This window comes from Scaptodrosophila lebanonensis, unplaced genomic scaffold (genome assembly GCF_003285725.1).
Source record: "Scaptodrosophila lebanonensis strain 11010-0011.00,11010-0021.00 unplaced genomic scaffold, SlebRS2 tig00000001-arrow-pilon, whole genome shotgun sequence".
In the NCBI taxonomy this organism is placed as follows: domain Eukaryota; kingdom Metazoa; phylum Arthropoda; class Insecta; order Diptera; family Drosophilidae; genus Scaptodrosophila; species Scaptodrosophila lebanonensis.
Window position 1 is genome coordinate 20,378,588 of NW_022060529.1, and position 25,040 is coordinate 20,403,627.

Here is a 25,040-nt window from a genome sequence, read left to right on the forward strand (position 1 = left end):
TTTCTCGGCCATTTTGTACTCAAACTCACACTACTTTAGGCTCATAAAACGGATAATTGACCGAAGATTTGGCCAATGATTAATGACTAGCTGTTAAGTAAATAAATGTTCCAGTTCTAAGCAAGGCATCCACTGTGCATTGGCCGCATTTCAGTTTAAATAAAGGCCCTGAGCTACTTTTCATTAAATTTAATTTCCGTCAGTTGCGTTCGCTCTTAGAGTAAACAGGCGTTTGACGTTTGATTTCCACAGCTAATGGAGAAAAGTGCAATCAGCTGGCCATGGATAGCCGCTGCTGTGGCTGATATAATGTTGTTTCCATTAGAGCTGTCCATCCAGCTATGTATGTCATGATGCATTGGGGTGCTTTGCATATAATTTGCTCTGACTTAAGTCTTCTTCTAACTTGTGAATTATCATTTGAGTTTTAATTTATTAATTAGAGGATTTATTGTTTTTCATTTTTATTTTCAGCATGTCTTCGGCATTGATGTCTTGTGTGCGGGAAAACTCTCCCCCGTTGGAACTGGATATGAGTGCATCGGGGCCTTTGTCGTTGCCGGAAGGTAATAGTAGGACACATGTACTGTCAGGAGCAGCCACATCTACGCCCCTTGCTAGCCCCGAAGGGACGCCTGCGACTAATGAAGGTGGCGAGCCAAATGCATCGCCCAATCCAGGTTAGTTACATACTCCTCTGATGGGCCAACTACCGTATTAGGGATAGTAGGAAAGGGCCAACATTTTGCTAACACAACCCATGGGATGGCTTAAAAGCTTTTGTATTTGTTCAATAAATAAACTATCATCTGATTGTTTACTTCTTATTTATTTGGTCTTAGGCCTTTCATTTGAGTTTTATCCTCGTGTTTGGTTAGTGACTGTGACCACAGTCTATAGGTTAATCACAATCTGCTTAAGGGTATTAAAAGGATTGTGATGTATACCCATATATATAATTAAATGACTGCTGAAAAGACCCATCCACAATATTAAGCATCACTTACAAAAGTGTGCCGACACAGAGAGCAGCTCCAGCATAAATCATGAGGAACACGCATTTTAGAAAGACACATAAATAAGTCAAACAAATATTCAAAATAGTTACTCGTATTTGTAGTTATGTAAAAATATGTTTTCAACTTTTTGTGGAAACGTGCTCCAAAGCAAACCTCCTATATACTTACAAACTTACTATCAGAAAATAAATTAAAAAAGCCATGGCTTTAATTAAAAACTAGATGAATTGCACACTTCAACATGCGGAAAGAAAATGTGAGTGAGGAAAATGAAAAATAAAACGCACAAGTTTGGTGTAAAGAGTGGGGAAATGGTGGACTGTGCAATCGTTTTGGATCGAACAAACAATAAACTTAGAAAACATATTGGCGCATCAACACTTAAATTTTGTGATGTAAGAAAAATGGCTTTTAATAATTAAAAAAATACACAATGTGTGAAAAATTGAGTGGGGGCTTGACTATCTTTTGAAAAAGTATACAATTTTGGTTAGATTTGTGCGATACATCGTCGTTTTTGTTGTACAACTAAGTTGATAATTAAAGATAAAATATAGAAATTTAATTACCTATAATAAAAAAAATGTATTTCAATTAGTAATATTCGCAATATAGTACATAGTACCGACTAATCGGCCATTTCTATTCCACCCATTTTATTCTAACCCACCTTAGTAGGCTAGATTTCTATAATGTGCATAATTAGCTGTGGCTGCATTGATTACGGCTCTGTTTTATATTTTGTGGTAGTGTTATGTGGCTCGCTCTCGCTGCCGTAGCGATAAACAAAAACTACATAAATGTGGAGATAAAACAAAACAATGCACCTACCTTCATCCATTAGTATGTACATATTAATATGTGCAGGTCTTTGTGTCGCTATTGTTGTGTTTTGTTTCTCTATTGGAAAGTTGGACGGGGCTGCTGCCATTACGGTAGCTGCTCTGCCATGACGCAGCGGCTGTGCAAAAACAACAACAAGCTTAGCATGGGCTTAATGTTTATGTAATTTCGGAGAATTTTGCAGAGTTCTGTTGAGAATGAATGCCATCGTATTTTTTGGTAGCGCAAACAATCAACCATTGTAATAGGTTAACGCATTTTCCAGCTCGTGGAACTTGGTAAATATAAGAAGTAGAACGCTAGAGTCGCTGTAGTTCGGTATTTGTATACTCTTCTGCACCAGTCCCACTCTCGTCCGCAGTCCTTCGACAACTACAAGTACTTTGTTGCACCAGTCGTTCATACTATAGCAGTTATATGATTCGTTCATCGATTTCGAGTAAACTTCAGATTAAAGTGTGGCTAAGATAGGTCCAAGATAGGCCCAAGATAGGTCTCCCTAGCTGTTTACATTTTGGGTAAAGGGTATGTGTAAATAGAATTGTGGGTGACAGCATTGGCGTACCAACTGCTGTTAAAGTTAACATTAACAGCGCTGTTAGCGCTAATGAAAAAAGCGCGCTACAGCGATTAGCTCCATTTGGGTAGTAATAAGGCTAACAATTGTTGTTGGTTGGGGGCGGGTGGTGGTGCGTGCTGCTCGATTGTCGCTGTCTCGTCGTTTTACTCTTCGTTTCGTTTGCGCTGCCGCTGTTCGATTTCGGGTTTGCGCGGCCTTTTTTCGATTTCCACTAGTTGCCGTCGTTGCCGCCGTTGTAGCCGTTGCGGCCGTTGGTGCCTCTGTTTGTATTATTCATTCATTGATTCATTCTGTTCGCTCTGCTCAACCTGTGCAGGTGAACTCGCGGCACGTCGCGCGCGCCACTGTAACTGTAATAAGTAAATTGAATTGAATTGGATTGAAGCAACGAGTCGCGCACAATTTCAAACCGAATTGAAACGCGAACGCAATAACACTCATCGGGTTGATTTCGAAATCAAAAAATTATTATTATTTTTTGCAAACGCGAATTTTTTATGTTTGTGGCGGAAACGCATTGGAGCAACGCAAAACACAAACACAGAAACACACACACACACAGAGAGACACACATTGTATGTAATAAATGCAAATGGTATTCGAGTGAACAATATATATACATACACAAATACGTAACCAAAAGTTTAATCAATATTATCGAAAAAGCGAAAAGAAATCTAAATTTACAGATTATTAAATGAGACATACCCTCTCCTTTCATATTAGTCGAGTGAAAATTTGTGTTTTACAATAGCATGAAGTGAAATAATGCAATTTAAAATAAAAGTATCTATACGTGTACATTTCTTCTAACTGTGTTGGCTTGTTTACAAAATCAAGTAAACATTTCAACGAAATTTTTTTGAGGTGGCTTCTTATCGAAAACATCTGCATCTATTTTCGACGTCTTCGTTTGCTTGAACAGGTATTGAAGTTTTTTGAGAAAGAAAAATATAAATTTAATTTTTAAATAAACAAAATGAACATGTTTTCTACATACTTGTATGTATATTTGCAGCATTGCGGCTGAAATAACAAACAATGCTCAAATATCTATCTGTACTTCTATTACTGAGAAATATTTTAGCGCCCGTAGCTTCTCCGGTAATTGGGAAAAATGTATATAACTCATTAGTAACCGAAACGAGTAGTGGAAGTTTTCTGTATTGAACATTGAAAGGAACATTTTGCTAATTAGTAAAACAAAAAAATTTGTGAAACATTTATTTTAAATAGTTGTATTAAGCTATTAAGATACGATATAGCTTATGGCAGGATCTTTTCAAATGGAATAGCTTATGTACCCATGAGTTAATTAAACAATAACTGTTTAACTTTCACGAACGTTTCCACATCTAATCAGTTGGGAATAGCGCACTCAAGCTAATGAACCACATGTCGTATACGTAACCTTAATCATAAATTACAAAAGCCAGTGTTCTGCTACAATTGTGTTCTATGTTAGACACGTTAGGTTGACCTAAGTATGTTGTTGATATCAAAATATTAACATCTGACCCGGCATACAAGCAATTAATGGGCACCGAAAGTGTCCCTTTCCGGATCGCCCGCTCTTCAAATTTCAATGTAAAGCGGAAGTTATGTAAGTCAGCGCCGGCTAGCACCAAAATAAATGTGAAAAGCTTATCAGCTTGTGTTTGTTTTGGTCATCCGCTATTGTTACACGCACTGGCGCTGACAAATTGGGTGAAGCTGATTTCCACTCCATTTGTTGTACTTTTCACTTCAACCGACGCGACTCAACACCTTTTACAAGAGTACTACACATAGAAAAACTGTAGACTCGGTTATAAAAGGTGATAAATAAGCAAATAGCTTATTATTTTATTTTATACAAATTTGATTTATAAATTAGCCGATTAAATTAAATAACTCTTTTTTCTCAGTACATTCATAAATACAATTGTTGTATATTTTGGTAAGCTTCAAGTAATCACGAGAAGTGAAATGTGTGTCATATGTGCCATCTCTGGAGTTGAGGATGGGCAGACGCGTCTAATTGAAATCAAATACATTGTGTAATCAATTTTGTGAGCTTTTAACTTTATTGTATATAGTTGTTATTGTACTTTATGATTTGAGTGCGAAAAGTTGCGACTTGATCTTATATTATGGATCGATAAGTATTTTGCTGCGTCTTTTCATTTTGCGCGGTTCAACTTAACTTTTTTTTTGCCGAGATAGGCGTTCCTTTATAGCGGCATTCTTATCGCTTTTAAAAGTCGGTACTTAATGGCAATTGTGTCAATTGCGGGAGTCTCGTGGCAATATCAAACAAATGGGGACTTGCGGACAATTACGTATAAAGTGCTTATACAATAATTGGTGCAGACTTTGGTTAAAGAGTTTAGTTGATAACGTAAACTAAAATTCAGTCAGGTAGCTTTGGGTATCGCGTGTCAGTAATGATTTCATCCATACACATTTGTCAATCATGTTTTCTATACATTAAACTTATATTATAGTAAGATTCAGATACAAATAAACATGGCATACACATGTAGGAGCATTCAAGTTTTATTTGATTATAGTATATGTGTACATGTGCAGCTTTAAATGTTCCGCTTTAAATGTTTGGATAAGAGCTTCCTTATAATTACATATATTCTATATTTTGTTTTCTACAAAAATGTGAATCTTTATAGTATAGCATTTTTAAAAATCTGTTTTGTAAGATTTGCGATTTGTTTGTTTATGAATTTATTTATAAAGTTTGATTGTTAATAAATCACGACAGATAACAAATGTTATGCTTAAAAAGATTAAAACTGCAGTTCACATAGTCTATGAAAATGTATTGGAAATCCAACTCCTTATCTGCCTAATGAATCCACTATCATATCTGAGCAATGATAAGAAACTGATGGCCTTTTTAATGACACAAAACTAATTTCTAAAATTAAATATTTGTATATAAGTTGGCCATAGGATTGTTGTTGGGCTATTTTATGAATAGACCTTATACGTAATGTATAAGGAATTATCGACTTGTGCTTTCTGTAAATCTTGAATTACAATCATATATTTTTGTGTCTGTATATAGTATATAGTTGTTGTTTATTCGATGTGAAGGCCATTACAAAACTTGCTCAACTGTAAAAGTAAATAAACGCCTGCTGGCGGACCCACGAGTTGAAAGATTTGCAAACAACCCACCAACGCGAACGGAATTGTGCAAATTTGTGTTCTTTTTGCTTGCTCGTTGTTTTATTTTTATAAATTAATTAGGCACTTTGAAAGCGGATAAGCGGCCTACGCCAGCAACAGTGCCAATACGAGTAAGAACGAAAACTTTTTCATACGCCAAAAGAGGTTGGCGAGGAGCGGCGGCGTTCACTTGACCTTCCCCACAAGCAACGCAAGCGTGGCAAAAAAGAAAAACAACAACAACAACAGACAAGTGAAACCAAAGAACAAAGTTGTATTGTGCATTTGCACACACACACACACACACACACACACACACACACACACACATGCAAACACACTCAAACGCGCGCTCACGCAACGCACTTGTCGCTTTTCAAGCATCCGCCGCTCACACACTCTCTCAGCAACAACTACAATACTTGGAATACTCAAAAAAAAAAAAAAAAAAAAAAAATACTGAAGTACGGCAACTCGCCGATAGGCAAATGCTGTCAGAACATAATTGTATTTGGACTTGTTTTGAATATATCAAAATTCTTTGAGTACCCCCTTCCCTTTATAGATGGATTTCCCAACATTTGTAGATTTTAAATGCGAGCTAATAATTAATAAACGCGCCTACTGGCCTCAACACATTCAAAGTGACAGCTCGAGCTGAGCCCGAGACTGAACGTAGACAGCGCGTTGGTGCACGAACGCCTTTTTCGAAACTCAGTTTCGGAATTGGTGTCAAAGTGTTCAAAAATGAATGCATACGTGATATATGCAGCAACAAAAACTGGCACTGTCGACAACTAAAAACAACAGCAACAGCAACAAGAACAACAATATGCATACGGAATTGGCAATTGCTGACTGTTACAATGAAATGCAATATACGTATGTACTAGTATATCTATATATTTTAACACTCGGAAAAAATGGCCGAAAGCATCCCGTAAAATGCGATTGAAGGCAGGTAGCCCCACTTTTTCTTTTTTAAAAGCAAGTTTTTTTTTTTTCAGAAAATAGGGATGGTTTCTTAAATCTGAAAATCAGAAAATGATATTCAAGACTGAGTATTAGATATTCCCGTTACCGAATTCGAAATTGGTAATTGTTTCTTATTTAACTCATTATTTGATTATTTGCTTAAACACTAGGCTGGGGCAGAACTATTTAAATTAAGCAACTCCACCATTATCAATTATATATAATTTCTTTCAACGTGAAAGCGAAAACAGGCCTTAGTATCTCTGATTGAATATATGTATCTACAACTTCGCAATATGGGTCTAATAGGTTTGATTTATGCCAGAGAATTACATTTTTCGAATATTTATATTCTTTCAAAGATGATTGGCATTTTAAAACCAATATACATACAATTTAAATTTGAAAATTAAATTTATTAAAATTCCATTTGTGTGAATTGCCTTAAATGGGAGAAAATTGTATCATTTCTTATACTTTTATGTGGCCTCTTAGTTTTTGTAAACTAATTTTTTAATTAATTAGAATATGTTTTGTAAACTAATTTTGTAGTTAATTAGAATATGTTTCTAAATTATGGGCGATTTAATTTCAAGCTATTTTTTTTTAAATGTAAAAAGTGTATTTTTGTTGAGTGTTTATATATTGCATCCAATATAAGTTAGTATGTAAATTTACACGTTACAACATTCAGTTAAAATATTTAAACACAATGCATGACAGGTTTTAAAACACGTACTGCCTCATTACGGGAGTAGAATTACGTCAGTAAATGGAGGGGTCGTGCTTCCGTTTTAATCTCGATTAATCGCCAATACCAGATTTACGTGGCCTGGACAATTTCATGTATTGGTAGAGATACGCAGCTCAAAAGAAGCCGACTTGTGTATAGGTTCCTATTCATAGTTAAAATAAATTAAAAGTAACACTCGCAAATTTTCCAAAACATGCTACTTCGGATTTGATGTTACTAAATGGTGTAATAAATAATAATTGACCTTCAATGTACGATATCTTTGACATTTGATTATTTATAATCTGCTTCTCATAATGCTGATCACGAAAACAAGAGATTTGGGGCTTTATTTAAGAATGTTGTATACACGCCTTTACTGGTGATTAAAAAAGTGGAATATGCGGTTTTAAACTAGGCAGTGAATTGAAAATAAAAATTATATCTCATAGTATGTAAAAACATGTTTAGTGATCAATTTAAGAACCTAATGTTCGCATCAGTGGTTTCAAAAACATACATTTTCTAAGAGCTAACATCATCCATGGTTATTAATCTGGTCATGTTGTTAAAACAGCATATGGATAGAAAGTTTTCCCCTCTTGCTGAAACTCCATCCACATCTATTAGTCATTCTTAAAATCGTGAGCTGCATAACAGATTTATCAATACCACTAATCATAAAAGGGTGGCAGACACTTTAACACCCACATCGTGTAGGTTTAATTTATGTCTGAGCTCAAAAACTATTTATTACCAAATCATCTTTAAATGATTCGCAAAAACGCCATTTGTTGTTGCTGATGTAATGTTATTATTAATGAGCCATATGTGAGTCATTGCTGATATCACATTTAACATTTCTAGACATGCGGTAGTCGTGTATTTTATTTCTCCCTTATTTCTGTCCAAACCTGTTTTATGAATTCCCAAGTTCTCATTAAAGTGCTTCTACATAAATGCTTCTATAATATGTGAACATGATTTGAAGCTGTTTACGTTTTGTCTCCTCTTTTCATTGCTGAAAATATCGTTTTGTTGTTTTCGATTGAGAAAACAAAAGTCACGCGAAGTGACAGCAGTCGGCAATAAAACATTTTATTTCTTTCGAAATTGGCTCAAACAAAAGCCTCAACACATTTTACCGTCATTATGATTGCATAATGGTAGAAACGAGACGGGAAAGTATTGAAACTTTAATAAACAGATGACAATTAAGCCACATATATCATTAACAAACAGATTGTGCGGCTCACAATTTCCATATGACCACATTCGGCTCAACATAAATCAATTCTTTACAAGTGGCCGATGGAAAAGGCCGAAGGATAAATATGCTGACCCAATTATTTGTTTTAAATATATGTACATAATTGTGCCTACAACTCGAATGTATCACCTTGATGGCGTTCCCTCTGGTCAGAGCTGGCATAATTGCCACCCCAATGGGCAAAACATTCCCGGAAGTTCAACTCCACCTCACTCCACGGCCAACTGAAGTACTCCTTGCTTTTGTCCTGTGCCGCGAACTTGGCTGTAATTGTGGGTGATGGAAAGGTCGTGCAGTTAGCGCTTCTTGGCTTTATGAGTCAGCCTTCTTTTATGCAGTAAGTGAAAAAACCAGAGTTGGAGGACGTCGACGTTTGCTTTCCGCTACCCAAGTGTGTGACGGCAGAGTTCCCAAAACGTGACCAGCATGGTAGTGTTTAGGTTTTCCATTGCCCTTCGCTGCTTAGCAACTAACGGTAACTAAGCTAACGACGCAAGTCGGAGAATTGAATTGGAATTCGAGAAGTGTGCCTTTATTAACTTCCGACAGCTCTCAATTCTTTTTTGGTGCTAGCCTTTTTCACTTTGTTGAAAAACAACAACTTATCACTAATTTGGCAGCTCTCGCTTAACGCAATTTTAACTTAAATACATTTTTTTTTTGTATCTACAAGTATGTATTTCTTTTACTTCTTATGCTTCTTACAAGTAGGAGAGCAAGAAGAGTAATCGAGAGTGAGTCACTTTAGTCGAATGGCATGACTAAAATAGCAAGAGAGATAAAATGTACTTCCACCCATGATACTACAATGATGAGGGAATTGGAAATAATTCCTTTGATATGAGAAAACTTACAACTAAAAACAGCACATACAAATTCACACTAAGTATAAGTATAAATTAAATGAGTCAATTTTTGTGTTCGCTACAAAGTTGTATGACTTTATTGATGGACAATAATTTTGGACAATTTTCCACAATTGGACAAATATCCAAAAATGTTGAAGTCATTGAAATGTTGGTTTACAAGACTCGAAATTAATATTTTCAGTTGTGTGTCAAATCACACTTTGTTGTTCTTTCAGTCATTTGTCGATTAGTAGACCCAGTTTGTCGATTGGGTCTACCCACAATTATCTAAAGGTTCTGTGTTTATTTTTAATTGCGAGCTCATTCTAAGAATAATTGAATTTATGCCCACAATTATGTACATATATGTACTATATAGCTTAATATTCAATCGGTTTTTCGATTGACAATTAACTGCAAAAATAAAAGAAGTAAATAATTATTTAAACATGTTAAGAGCTGTATTCGGATTGATAACAACCGAGGGCAAACTACAATTAGAAGCAATGGGAATGTATTCATTAAAGCTAAAAGAACCATCAACAAAAGATTGCGATAATATATATTGCTATATAGATAAAGTTTTCATATCGTGTTGATCATGTAACTGCAATAAAAGACGCATAGTAAAATTGTGTGACAAATGTGTTTACAAAATCGCGTGGCATCAAGATTTTATTTAAGGAATTTCTTCGTAAATCGAAAAGTATGCGACAGCTTGCTGTCTGGCAAACATACGAGCCAGCAATAAATGCCATGAGGTTATTGATTTAAAGTCATAAATATTACCAAAAATAGCTTAACAGTCTCAATAAAATTATATATTTATGTACTTTTTACAATTTAAACAAATGGCGCTGTGGGCCGAATTGTGTGCTCAGGTGCAGGACAAAGGGGCGGGGTAAATGACTGCGAGGTCATTGTAGGCTCCAGAAGCGAGCAAAGCCATTAAGAGTGTATTCACTTGTACTACCAATAAAAGCATGAATGCGTAAGCTTGTTCACAATAAAAGCCAATACAGCCTACCAGTATCACCTACCAGAACATGCAAACGATTAGATACGACCTTGCGGAAGTGTCTAATGGCTTTTGTGTTTGCACTCGGCTCAAGAGTATGTTCTGATTAAGAAAGTACGTGGAATGATAAAAAAAAGTTTAAAAATCATGTAAACAATAATAATAAAGTGACAATTGTTGCCTACCACAATTTGAAAATAAATGCCGAAACATAGAAGTCGGAACGAACCATAAGAGCGTGATATCAAAACCAATTGCTATTGTTCCGCTCTCACGCTCTCTCCAACTCTCCCTCTCTCTGAGGGAGTTACTCTCTTTTGGATCTTTCGCAACAACGTTTTGACTATTTATGGGCATGTTTTCGTTTCGTTCGCTTGCGAGCGCAATGGATTTTGTTATCATTTCCTTTTGTTTCATTTCATCAAAAGCAATGACTGTGGCTTTCTATTCACGATTGGTTAGCTCAATATTTAGTGACGAAGTTTGATAAGAATGTGAATGTATTTATAAAGGTATAGTAAGTGCGATTAATGTTCGTTCTCGCAATTATTTGTTTGTGGCAAATGTCTCGACAAATATCTGAACACTTGTCTATGCAGAGTCACGTAAGGGTTTTTCAAAGTTGCGTGCGATTTCGATGATTGCCAAATGCCCTGGAATTTACCATTATTTGGTTGCAAAGTTCAACTCCAGTTCTTTTACATATGTATGTATGCATGTGGAACCGAAACCAAGTAGGAGAGAATGCTGCAGCAGAGCAAGCCCGACAGTGAAATACCCTATATTCAAATAATTGGTGTTCAACTGGCCGCGAATACTCCAAGTGTTAAGACACAAAATACATAATATATTTGTTAATATATATGTATGTTTGCTAATTAATTGGTTAAAGAAAAATATTAGTTTTGACTGAAAAAAAAATAAAGTTTTTAATCAGACTATTAAAATGTCAAAAAATGTAAGCACGAAACGTATTTTTCAGCTCTGTTTCGAATTCTGTAAACTTTTTTTGTAACAACAGAAGAGGTAATTTTTTTTTGTTTATTCATGTGTATTTTTTAAGCAACTTGAAGAGACATTTTGTTATTTTACAAAATTCAATTGCTTTGCGGGCCAGTCAGTGATTATAAATGGCCACCCATTACCGTCTAATTCTCGCTCGGCACGTGTGTGTGGGTGAAAAAATCGCATTAACGTTGCCTCTGGCGGCAAACGCAGACGATTGATTTTATGGGCCAATGAGTTGACATCATTTCCAACATCAAAATATGCATCATAATTCGCTCAACAAAAAAAAAAACCGTGCCCATGTTTATGCTGGTGCTGGTCAGCCGATGGACAAGCGAATTAAAAACGCGTCGATTATGCCGCAGGGACGCGGCTCACATGGCGTATGCGTAATACGAGACAGATGACGACGCCTCGTCTGTGTTCAAAAGGTGCGGTGCGGACAAAATGGCGGCGCATGTTTGTCATTAATGGCCACCGACCAGCAGCACGCAAATTACCTAACATCGATTGAGAATGGGGTTTGGGTAGACCTGGGTGCACTAATAGCCCACCCACTCGAGTGTTAGTTCAATAACCTCCGTTTAGAAAAGGAAAAACAAGCTTCGTTCTAGTTTCAATAAAAAAAATGCTTTGCGAACTTTGTAATAAAAAAATTGTATTGTTTCTTTCACTATTTGGCGCTTTACTAAATTTTCCGTTTCCCATTTTCCTTATCCTTTCAGAGCAACAACAACAAAAGCGCCGGCGTTTCCATCCGCTTCGCAATCTTCGCCGTATCTTTCGCCGACGCACCATTAACAACGCCTCAGACAGTGCCGCTGGCGCTAAAGCTGCAGTCACTTGCCAATCGCCAGGATCTTGCAGCACTCTGCCACCGCCTGCAAGCAGTTCCAGTGAAAAGAATTTGCGCAGCGTCACGCTATCGGTCTCAACAGCGGCAGCCACATCGGCCTCCTCCCCAGCATCACCACTCACTCATCAGCAACTGCAGGAGAGCTATCAGACCCAATCGCTGCCCAAGTCCAAGTCTTACGGGGCCCACCGCGATGAGCTGCTGAACGTAATCCTGGGAAAAAAGAAGGCGAGCAAGCACATCCACCACGGGGAGCAATCGGAGCCACAGCACACTGAAATGTATAGCACCACCTACCATCAGCAACAGCAACAGCCACGCTATGCGCAACGCCAATCCCTGGGCGTGGGTGTCTTCCCCGATGTAATGGGGCGCAGCTTCTATGCCGAGCGCCAGCATTTGCGTAGCGTTGGCGATTCCTCCCAAGAACTAGACCTGGACAGCAGTGGAAACGAGACGGCGCAGCCCACTGTCGGTGCCTCCAATGGCGGGGACATGTGCGATAGTCAGCGCAGCCTAAGCGAGGGTCGCCTGCTGGACGGGTGAGTTGCTATTAAAATATTGCTTAAGCCTTCCCCACTAATTCTCCTTGACTTTCTCGACAGGGATTACACGCGCGAAGTGCTCTCTCAGTCGCATGACAGCGTCTTTTCAGAATCAGCCACAGCCAGCAGTCTATCCATTGTCCTAAAGGTGAGTTGATCAGCTCTTGAGATTCTTCGTCCTCCCTCGTCCCGATAAAACCATAATACGCGAACATGAGTCACCGGCTCCTCCCCCCTCATCACAAGTACAAAAGCCTCCAGCAGACATTTTAATTGAAGCGACATTAAAGTAAATTACAACATAGGCGACCCCTAGGGAACGACTCATACTATACAAGTATTTGATGAGCATTGCTCAACACCCATTGCTCATTGTTGGTTTGTAATCAATTTAAATTGATTTTAATCAAATTCAGTAGCATGTATTGTGTTTTTAAATGAGTATGCGACTGTTATTTCTCTTGACGATTAGGGGTCGCCATACGCGGCACTGCACAATATTTTATTAAAGCCACTGCCATTGTTGTGTTGCCCTTCTATGGGCAAGTATCTAAGCATTGTTAATTGGCTGCGTAAAAAAAAAATGAAATGAAATCTGTGATTGGGAATATGAATTGGATTCCCTTCGCTTGCCACCAATTAATTCTGATAAAGGTTTTAATATTAACTATGAATATACATGAAGAATCTGCTTGCTATATATATATATGATATACTTGTAAGTGAGACTTGCAGCTTTCGCGAAATGGAAATATTGGCTTTTCAAAGAAAGGTTTGGTTCGCTTTATTTTCGCTTTCTAGGCTTATATTTACGAACGATAAGCAATGGGAAATGGTTTTGAGCAGATTTTTGATGTAGAACCTCTATTTTGTTGTCCTAGGGATCTATTTTAAGTCAATGACACTTATTTAATTATTGATTTGATGACAGAAAAAAGTAATTAAAAACTTCCAACTAACTACTGACCCGTTTCAATTGCAAAAAGTTTGTATTTTCTGTTTGTCTGGAATGAACAAGCTTTGAAGCAGAATAGTTTTTCTTCAGAAGCAGACACCACAATGACAACAGAAAAAGAAAAGAGAAAAACCGAAAACAACAACAATATGCATGATAAAGTTACCTAATAACATGATCATCACCAGCATCGACCAAGTTTCCACTGTCGGTGTAATCGGTGCGACTTCGTCGTTGCCCGCCTAGACATCAAAAGCGTCCAAGTCGCAACGACATGAGGCGTCTAAGTTTTGGCGAACAAACAAAGCGAAAGCAGAGGGGCAGAAAGCAGAAGCTGCAGCACGAGTCGCTTGAAAACCGAAACCTGTAGTCGTCATGCAACGCAGCCCCCCCCCCATTCCTGGCCCCCGCCCATGCCAAACTGCATTCGTAACTGCCAGCATTTATGCGGCTCTTTGCCTCTTTCAAACGCGTGGCAATTTGCGGCTTCTCCTTCGTTGGCCGCCCGCTGCTGCTGTCGTACTTCTATTGCTTCTTCTTCTTCTTCTTCTTTTGCTTCTTCTGCTTCTTACCCAACCAGTTGGTGTTGCTCGCCCGCCGCCAGCGTTGCCGTCCGACACTAGAGCTTAACACTGCATTCACTCGCTGGCTCGCTGGCTGACTGGCTCGCTGGCTCCGTGGCTCTCCATCTTGTCCGTCATAGACACCCCTCTGGCTCCTACACTGCACCCGCTTCGATAAAGCTTCTTGATTTTCCACTTTTTTCCACTTGACATGCGAGTCTGGCAGCCCGCCCCACCCCGCATCGTCCCGGCCGACCCACTCAACCCCTCAGCGTTGCGGCAACAGCTGGTTTATGTGCCAACCTGGTTAACAAATAAATCGCATTTCTTTCTTCGGTTTTTTTTTTCTTTCTATGCTATTGAACTCCGGCAAAGTTTTCCGCTAAATCAGTTTGCATCGAGTCATTTGGAAGTCCACAACGTCGTTCGTCGTGTTATGCGGCACCACTACGAGTCTTCCAAGAGTGTATCCTTACAGACATACATACTCGTATATACATACATACATATGTATGTACCTAGAACAGGCCTTAAAAAACAAAGTGTCGCACATATATAGTATTGCGGAAAGTGTGTGTGCTTGTGTGTGATGTTGGCTTAATTGTTTAATATTTAGCTTACAAAATTAACATAATGACTAAAGTGTGCATTAATTAGTAGGTTTTAGTTATAATATTTGCATATGCATTATTGTTTGTTGGTGTTGTAAGTTTTTGCAGCTATTTTAAATATCCATACAAAAAAGGATCTAGACTAAAAAAAAAAGCTCCGTTGGAACGAGAAAAAGCTCGTGCTAATAATAATATTTTTCACAAACTAAAAAATCAGGCATTTCGTTGCAATTTTTATCAGGCTAGCAAAGGTATCTCTACCTTTTCTGATATCCGTACTATTGATACTTCTGATAAATTCATGTTCCGGGGAAATGGAAAGCCACTAGCTACGTGTTGTGATGGGATATTAGGGAAAAGATTTATTAGCTTTCATATAAATATAAGCACGCATATATTTATAGATAGAGATAAGATTTTTTAGCTTTCATAGAAATAGAAGCACAAAAATATTTATAGATAATATTAATAGAGAAAAGATTTATTAGCTTTCATAGAAATACAAGCACAAATATATTTATAGATAATATTAATTGAATGCAATTAGTCTGCGTTCTCCAAGTCATGTTGTGAAGAGAAACACAACATTTCTGGACTTTCCAGTGCCAGTGTTGATAATAAATATCGGTTGATGTATTAATTGAAAAACTCTAAGGAGAAAAATCTAGTTGATGCCCATAATGGGAAAATAACCAACACCCATACACACTCAGCTATATACACATGTGTGTGCAATTTTCACTGCAAGAAACGATGACAGGAAAAAAGAAGAAAAGTAGACAATGACAATCAATAGTCTGTGCTTGTCAAGAGCGCAGCCGGTTGATGAACAGTCGACGGCGGACTCAACATGCAATGCCATTTCACACGCTTTACTTTAATTGCGCTCCCGAGTCAGGCGATGGGGACAACTGTGCTGGACAAGCCGTCAGTTGGCTAGACATCGGCTATTTGAGATGACATGCAAATTTTTGAAATGGACTGAAAAGTGGAAAGCCGAAATTGTCAACACCAATCACAACCCACTATTTTTCGGTTTTGAGACACTTCCCGTTTAGTAGTCTCGATAATTGCATAAATATCTGCATGATTGGTCGGTCGACAGATTTCCTCATGCATTTGGTAGTGGACACGTTTCCTGGAACCTAAGCAGTCTCGGCCACAGCATTTGATTGCATTTCAAGTCCACTTGTCGGCGGCATCCGCGTCAAGTTTTTGTTCGATTTCTGCACACATTGCGCCCAGTGACCAACATTCTGCAATGCTCCGTGTACGCTGAGGAATCTCTGCAAAAATATGCATCCCATGTCCATATTAGTCTGCCTAATGGTCTGCCTCAGAGACGGTAATTATTCGATAGTCCACGAAGACACAATATAGAAAAGGAGTTATCTAAAAATATTTGTTGTTAACAGACAGAGGATACTGGAGGCAACTTGGATTTTGCAATGAAGAAGCTACACTTGTATATCATAATAGCAACAGCTTTATTTAAATGAATATAATAAGTTTGATGGGTAACACAACTAAAAACATTTTCCAAAGAGAATAACCCTAAAATGTTTAAAGAATTTAATTAATTTAGCAGTTTCAATTACACATAATTTTATTGCAAATAAAAACGGGAAGCCAAATGGGAAGCAAGAAATGTAAGAAACTTAGTGACAAAAAATGACTGCAATTTCCAATATTTCTAAAATCAAATGTCTGTTCTGTCTGCATGGGATGATACATTTTCAATAATCGATATATATTAGACAACAAATTCCTTCGCTTTAATAAATAAACGTCGCATCATGACGAACAATTTAAAAATATAGGCCGCGACTTCAAAGTTTCCAGGAAAATAAAATCAATTTTCAAACAAGTCGAGCTGACTAATCGGAATACATAAATCCCGTAATGAATCCAAATTCTAAAAATGTGTTTCGATTCACATATTGTCCATCTCCAAATTGTAAATACCCGCCTGCAATATAAGATCGCAAATAGTTTTTATCCTCCTAGAGACTTTTATGTCTACACTTTAAAGTGGATTTCGGCCGCTTATCATTGACTTTTAAAAGTATGTGATTTAGTTTCTTATAATTTCAAAACAGAAATCTCTTTACATATTCTTCAGAACGTATGAATTGATATCAGACATAGAAAGGTGTTCTGTTGAATAGCTATTTCTAATCGATGATTCAAAAATATTTTGGCCAGCACATTTATTTTTATTTAATTCATATATTTGCGGATATCATTCGAAAAAATTCGCAAGCCAAATTAATCGTGAATGCTATTGTATAATTTAGTATTGAGATTGCTTTTTCATACATAGTTTAACATATGTACATAAGTATATATACAAGTATACTTGTATACAAGTATATATGTATTATCTATGTATCTAAACCTATTTACTTGAAAACTGCAATGTAGACTGCACTGCTGGCTGGCTCCATTTGTCTGGCATATGCAGCTTACAAAAGCGAAATTATGCAATTTCGCTTAATTTGACGCGATCGCTTCACCCCGACTGCCAACTCAGTTGGTCACTGTGGTTGTTGGTCGGGTGGCGGATGGCGGATGGTGGCCAGTAAGCATTGGCTTACCTGTTTTTGGCACTGCAATCGCGTGTGGGTAGCGGTGCAAGAGCTGCTGGCAATTGAAACCGCCTGCCTCGCGGTAACACACTTTTCGGCAAGCTGTTGTAATCGCCAGACTTGCGCCTCTTAACGCAAATCGACGTCATGCCGTGCCGGCATTTTGTACAGTAGGCCATTGGCCTGGCCCACTCGACATCGGTGTGTGCCAATAAATCATTGAATGTGACGCGTTGTTTACCGATTTGGCGATTGGAGTGACATGAACTTTGGATAGAGGGGCAGGTACTAGCCACGCGTAGCGACGGTTTGCTGAAAGGGTTAAGAGGTTGCCTTCTACTTGTCCTTTCCTACCTCCCTACCTGTCTCTATAATGATTGCCTATCAAGAAAAATATGTTTCCTTTGGGTATTCCCTGCTTTTTTTTGGAACTTTCCCAAATCAATGTAAAGGATGTCTTACCTGTAATATTAGTTAAAATACAAATTACGTTATGCATTGTCTACGCTCCAGAAAAAATGTAAATACGCATAATTCTGTTTTTACACGGTAGATTGGTTCCAGAAAAAATCGTGTAAAAATTACATTGATCATAGGTTATTTTAAATCATGTTTAATGGAATAATGTCGTGTAAGCATATATACAATATTTAATTATCAAACCGTGTAAAAACAGAAGTATGTGTATAAGATGTCCATTTATTAGCCAACAAACCATATTCCGTTTGAAATATAAATTACTGCAAACCCTTCGCTTGTAATTGTTAATTCTCTGTATATGCATGGAATAAGTTCATTGATCTCTTACAAGCCGTAGAGAGTTGCTCCAAAGTTGAAGATTACTCAATACGTTTTCGTTTATAATTTGCTTGTAATTAATGGCAGAGGTCTTCGACCTGCCACACACACGTACTTAATTCTCAAGGATCGTCCAAACTGAGTCTCTTAAATAAACAAACTGACTGAAGAGGAAATCTAAACGAACAGATGGCCCCATCTCCTCCGTCAGTCAACGATGTGCAACAACACACAATATAGACGATGATAAATGGGGCACAGGCAACGAGAAAGACCTTGTTCCACAAATAGTTCACCTACCCCAAATTCCGGAATGCAGGGAATGGAGAAGGAGTCTGCGCGAGCTCGTAAGTTCTTAAGATCTGGAGCTCATTGGGACATTGAACCGATTTTTTCATGTGCTCGTATACCTGCATGCTACAGAGGGTTGGATTTCCCGAGTAAGCGGCAACGCAATACCCTTGAAATCTCATTGTTGTTGTTGTCTTTATAAACATACCTATATACTTGTATTTACATTAGCAGTCCCTGCCTGCCGGCCTGCCTGCCCTGTTCATACGTACACGTATTTGTGTTTGGCTAGGTAAGAAGTCGGAGCTACATTATTATTGTTGTTGTTATTGTTGTTGTTGCCGTTGCATCTGCTGCCTGCCCTGCAGCATATCAGCATGTCACGATATTCAGTTGCACATTGCACTTCGAAGCGTTCACAACGTCTCGCGTCCTACTCGCCTCCAAGTACTCGGAGCGGCTTAGCGGAAAGTGAAATCGCTGCATCATTGCGTGCCCACATCTCGGGTTTCTTGAGATGGTGTAGTGCAACAGCAGAAACTACAATTATTTGTTAATTGACAAAAGTCAACAAAAAACATCTCATTTACATTGGTTTTGGGTATTGTCTTCACATTGAAATGGTGGCCGGAAAATCGGGTGCTCTGAAATTTCAGGGCGAACCATTCAAACTCTCATTCACGGTAAGCCAATATGGAAACTACATAAGTGTTAAATGTGGAAGCTATAATAATATACTAAATGGTTGAATATCTGCTTACGTTCTTCTTGAAATTTCCTAAATTTCCTGTATTTGGATTCGGATCGATTTGTAAAATATACTTGTTGTGAAGATAAATGGCAAGCCAATTCAAATTAAGGCGCTAGACATGAAAATGTGCCAACATTTTTATACTTACGTGTTTTTCAATGGTTCAGTGATATTTGAAATCCGATTACGTTGTCAATTCTTCTAAAATCTTGTAAGAAGAATGTTAACCTCGCCCCTAGATCACATTATATCATAAACAGATAGAGTTTAGACTCTGTGGCCGAGTAGTTAGAATGAAGATGAATAGAATGTGAAAACGTGCTATAGTCTGATCCTTCTATGTATGTTACTGGATATCTAGACCTGCTTAAGCTGTTAGCATCTCTCTTAAATAATAAAAGGATAAACCATTTAGTTAGAGATCGCTTTACAAAACATATGCACGTAAAACAATTCGAGTATGTGGCTAGGATAGCATCAATATTAGTGGATTTAAAAATAGGGTATTCTTCGAACTAAAACACACACAATACAAACTTGATACACTTTCCAAACTGCACACTTTCAACGTTAGAGCCTCAGCCAACCCATCTGAGTCTCGACTATATGGCGAGGCATCGAGATGATTGACTTTAAGCAAAATCCGTTCAAAATGAAATTGAATGCCAGTGGCGTTGGCGTTGGAGGCGGCGAGAGTCGCATCGGACGCAATTGTCTGCGCGCGCGCTTCATTTTCCGCTGGAAGAGCTGGGTAAAAATTGTGTTTTCCATTCCATTCCCATCATTGTTGTTGCACAACACACCATCGCGAACTCACATGCACAATCAGGCTTGTATGTATTACAACCACACCCAATGCCAATTTCAATTTCAGGCCGAACTCACAGATGTGCTGCGCAAGCGGCGCAATCGGCCTGATGCGTCTGATGAGGATCTCGGATTGCCGCGCAGCCCGGCGTCACCGCATCGTCGGGCGGCTACCTCACAGAGTCGCAATGTTGCCGGTGGCGTGTACCTGCAACGCGGCGGGATCGGTGCCAGTACTAGCGCTGGTGCCAGCAATGCTGGCGAAGTGTCTTCTTTAAGCCTGTTGAGCATGAACAGCACCGATGGAGAGGATACCCAGAGTCAGAACCAGAGCCAAGGTCAGAGCAGATACAACTCGCGAATATCGACTAGCTCTTCGATATCGACGAGCTCGGACATACTGCGCAGCCACCACGACGATGAAGTGGATGTGGTTGGTTTGGATCGACACCGGCTTTCGCATGCGGCCGCCAAACACAAAATGGCCATCAGGCCAGCTAAGAAGAATGTTCCTAGTCGGCAACATAGGCGAACACTAGAGGTAAGTTGCAAGCAAACACTTTTAAGCAGTCTAATAAATATGCTTCTCCATTCACTGCTCCACAGACTTCAATACCAGAGGCGAATGAGGAGCTGCTGAAGTTGGGTCAGGCTCAAGGGCAGGCTGTTAGAAATGTGCAAGGTAGGTCACATAGCATGCGTAACCAGTCATTTGTATGAGTTGCAATTCTAAATTACCATTTTCCCTGTTAAAGATGCGGATTCCAAAGCAAAGACCCGCTCGCTACCACCCGGCGTCAGTGTTAACGACAAGTCGTTCGGCGTTGGCACAAATAGCGCCACAGTTACAGAAACTATAAACAGCAGCAGCAAGCGCACCAAGACAATTGAGGTGGTTAAGAAGGACACCAGCTCCAGTTCCAATCCCAACAAGACTCACAGCATCTCCCACACGACCTCAACAAGCAGCAGCATCAGCAGTTCCAGCAGTCAGCAAACAAACTCGATTTCATCCACCTCAGTAAATGGTGCTTCATCAAATATGTTTGGGCTTCGCGCCCTCACCGCCAAGGCCAATGCGCTGTTCGAAACCCGTGGCGAATCATCGACAGACGACATGCCAGCAGAAGCAGGGGAGAGCGGCTTCTTGCGCCGACTCATGCATCGGAACTCGAAGCGCAGCATTGCCAGGGCCAATGAGGGTGTGGAGGATGTCGACTCAAGTGTGGCCAAGAAGCTGCAAATCTCTACCTCCTGTCTGGAGGCAACTTCACGGGAACCAGTACTGCTGCCAAACAAATCACGCAGTGCCACCTCGCATGAGCAAAACATTCAGGAAACGCGTCAGATAATCAAGCGTGAGATACAGAATGAGGGCAGACATGGACTTAATGCAATGGTTAGTAACTTTGGCGTGCAGCCGCAGCATCCGACATCGGTCAAGCCCAAGTCCGGTCCAGCTGCTCGTCAGCGCTACATGCCGCAGGAGCTTGGGTCTCCCAGCAGCACATTGGAGAAGAAGCCGCCACAGCCTCAGCCTATGCTATCGAGTCCTGGCAGCAGCAACAACAGCATTCTGGACGAGGCAATCATCAGTGTGACCAATTTACTCTCTAAAACCTCGCGTGGTAACGACACATTCCAGTCCACAACCATGGTGCGAGAAGTGCAGACGCAAGCGGCAAAACAACAACATGTGGCCCCCATTAAGCCGGAGGCTCACTTCGAACGCAAGCCGCGCATTGTGGGCCTAAGCGCATTCCAGCAGAAACTCTCGCGCTCCACAGACTCGGTGGGACAACATTCTAGTTCATCCAACTCTCTGGAGACATCTACAGACGAACCTTCTCCCCTGTACTACGAGGAAAAGCAGCGGAAGATGGTGGAGAAGTCGCGCAGTTTTCGAAACTACCAGGACGAGCGAGAGGCACCCAGTGCTGCCACCGGAGTGCACAACATGCCCAGTCTGCCAGACCTGTCCATTAGCTTCCGCGTACCCTCCTACTACAATGAATTGGCGCAATCGAAGGCGCCACAAACAGACCGTTCATCCATGTCCCCAATGTCTCCCATGTCGCCCATGTCTCCAGGGGCCAAGTGCGTCTCACTGGGCTTTGAGATTAATGATAACAAGCTGCTGCGTTCTACGCCAGCTAAGGCACGAGCTGAATCCACGGGTCAGTTGCAAGCATCTCCACACAAGAAGGGACATCAAACGACCACAAAGCTGTTGAACGCGACTACTGTGGTGCCAGTTCAGCTGCCGGTGCCATTATCGCCTGCACATAGCACCAACATATCTGAGATAGAGCAAAACATAGACCTCATCGTTAAATCTCCGATGGTCAGTGTGCTGCGAAAATCAGCAACAGTGAGCGAAGAGCTGTTGGCACCGTCTAGTGCTCCAGCAACGGCGGCGGTGCCTCCGACACAGCGCCCGAATGCACTGGAGTTAAAGCAAACAACCTTGCCAACTAAGGACACAACTAGTCCTCTATCCAAAACGGCCAAGATATCGAACAGTCCGCCAGCTTCCCCCATAATCATCGCTGCAGCTCCAAAAGCCTCAAGTGGAAAGTCTAGCCGTCGCAATTCGAGTAATGTGGAAACTGTAGATCAAGAAGAGCCCGGAAAGAGCCAACTTCCTGAGTTCATGAAGATCCAATTAAATCGGGTCGATCACGCTCGTCTCCTCAACAAGACTAACCACGTAGTTTTGGCGAAAAACATGCGTCCTGACTCAACGGAGCGCAGCCAAAGCACTGACGATCTAAGCATGCGGTGCCATAGGGACTCCCAAGATAACAGCAAACCCACATCGCCCAATTCCCCGGCACAGCATCAACAATCGACGCCGCAGCCGACGGAGTCGTCAACACACTTTGTAAGTCCACAGTTCGAGGCCATTGGCAAGCAGCAGCGCGCTGTCAGCGCAAACAGCGTGCGCTCCAGTTATGAGAGCAGCACGGGTGGCAGCAGCGAGGTCCTTACTCCGCGCACTCCCACCAAGGCAAACTCTCCAATCACACCGATGCCAAAGACAGCAGTGGCAATCCCTTTGCTTGCCGCCACAAAGATTGTGGAACAGAACAAGGCCAGCTCCGGCAGCAATCGTTTCTCTTTGGAGGAGCGTAAGCGTTTATTCCTTGGCGAGGAGAAATCTCAATCAGAACGAAAGGTGGCTGAAATGCGCTTCGAGCGCAAGAAGTCCATCAATGAGGAACTGCAGCGTAAATCGCTGACATCGACACAAGCCGAGCCACAGTCTCCCTCAGATCTAGGCGACAGCAATCACAATGCGGTGGTGCTGCGAAAGAAATCATTTGGCAGTTCCAATGTCAACGCCAACGCCATCGTCAATGGCAATGGACACGCTCCCACAGGCAACAGTAGCAGCACCAATGTTGTCAAGGACGATGCCACGCCCGAGCTTATGAAAGTCTTTGCACGTCGCTCCCTCAAGGTGAAGGATGATGATGTAAGCGCTCTAGCCCAGATCAGCATTAATGCGGCCAAGGCGCCGAACGTCGTTTCGCCCCCACAGCAACAGAGCATGGACAGTGACAAGGAGAATCAGTCGAATAGCGAGGAGAAGCTGGACAAGCTGACCCCCACTACTGGAACGGAGCGGAACAGCGGCAACAATCGAAATTCTGTGGCCGATTTTCGAAATCTCAACAATAATAACAATAGCAGTGCGGCCACAGCACCGGGCATACAAAAACTATCTTATTTGCCACCCATTAAGACCAGCAACGTGCGCAGCTCCAGCAACGCACCCAACACCAACAACAACAACAATAATAATAATAATAGCAGCACCAACAACAACAGCACTGGCAACATGAACGGCAGCGCAAAGGTCGGCCATGAGCGCTACTCGCTGCAATTAAAGCGCGAACGCGGCAATGTGCAAACAAGTTCGACGCCAACACATCAGCCAACGCAGGCAACAACAGCAACAGCGTCAGCTGCTGCCGCCACCGCCACCGCCACGCCCACCAAGTGCATTGAACGTTCGGCAACAGTCGGCGAATTTAAGGGGATTCATCAGCGTCGCGCCGAATGGGAGCAGCGCGCCAAAGAAGCGCTCAAATAGACTTATCGACACTGTTAACTAACAGAGTCGTTGCAGACGAGTAACCAGAGTAGCTGAGCCACACCGGCCATGTCCATGCATTAGAATAACATAGCTTGCTATCCAAGTGCTTATGTCTAGTTCTGTTCCCTAGTTTATTGTAAGCAGCAGCCGTTTAAGAATTCTGACAAACGAAGTTCCCATTAAAGGCTTAACATTAGACTGTAGAAGCGAAGAGCGCTCGCCGATGGGTTCCAACGGCTGTGGCCGATCCAAAGAAAATTTGAACGTGACACATATATATACATATACTTATATATACACAGATTTATATATACGTTTGTAATCATTAGCATATAGAGGACTCATTAATATCTACATTTCTAAAGCAACAGCATTCATTTGTCTGATTTATATAAAACCCTTTGGTTTACGATTTAATTATATTTGTGCGTTTCGTTCATTTCAAAATTAGTCTTGCGTTCTATTTTGTTGTATTTTGTGCGCGTCCAAATTCTAAAAAAAAATAAAACAAAAACATAAAAATATTATAAAATTAAACCTTGGCGACTGTGAGTAAATTTAAAAAACAAAAAATACACTGGAAATGATATTTGAAACAATTTTTAATTTTAGTTGACATTTTTGAAAATAATTTTAAGCGAATAAAAATACATTCTACTAATATACATATAAACTAAATATTATAAACAAAAGCGAGCTTTCAATTTCTCA

General features: G+C 40.2%; 1 protein-coding gene across 2 annotated transcripts in view; it reads left to right on the forward strand.

Moving 5' to 3' along the window:
- Nucleotides 1-24,776, forward strand: part of LOC115629147 (putative mediator of RNA polymerase II transcription subunit 26) — a 53,349-nt gene extending 28,573 nt beyond the window's left edge. For both annotated transcript variants that reach the window (XM_030525510.1, XM_030525519.1), the window contains 6 exons: nucleotides 475-680; nucleotides 12,188-12,860; nucleotides 12,924-13,011; nucleotides 20,295-20,768; nucleotides 20,834-20,909; nucleotides 20,983-24,776. In XM_030525510.1, coding sequence (XP_030381370.1) covers nucleotides 476-680; nucleotides 12,188-12,860; nucleotides 12,924-13,011; nucleotides 20,295-20,768; nucleotides 20,834-20,909; nucleotides 20,983-24,326 — 4,860 coding nt within the window. In that variant the 5' untranslated portion in view covers nucleotide 475 and the 3' untranslated portion in view covers nucleotides 24,327-24,776. The remainder of the gene's footprint in view (nucleotides 1-474; nucleotides 681-12,187; nucleotides 12,861-12,923; nucleotides 13,012-20,294; nucleotides 20,769-20,833; nucleotides 20,910-20,982) is intronic.
- Nucleotides 24,777-25,040: the final 264 nt, after the last annotated feature.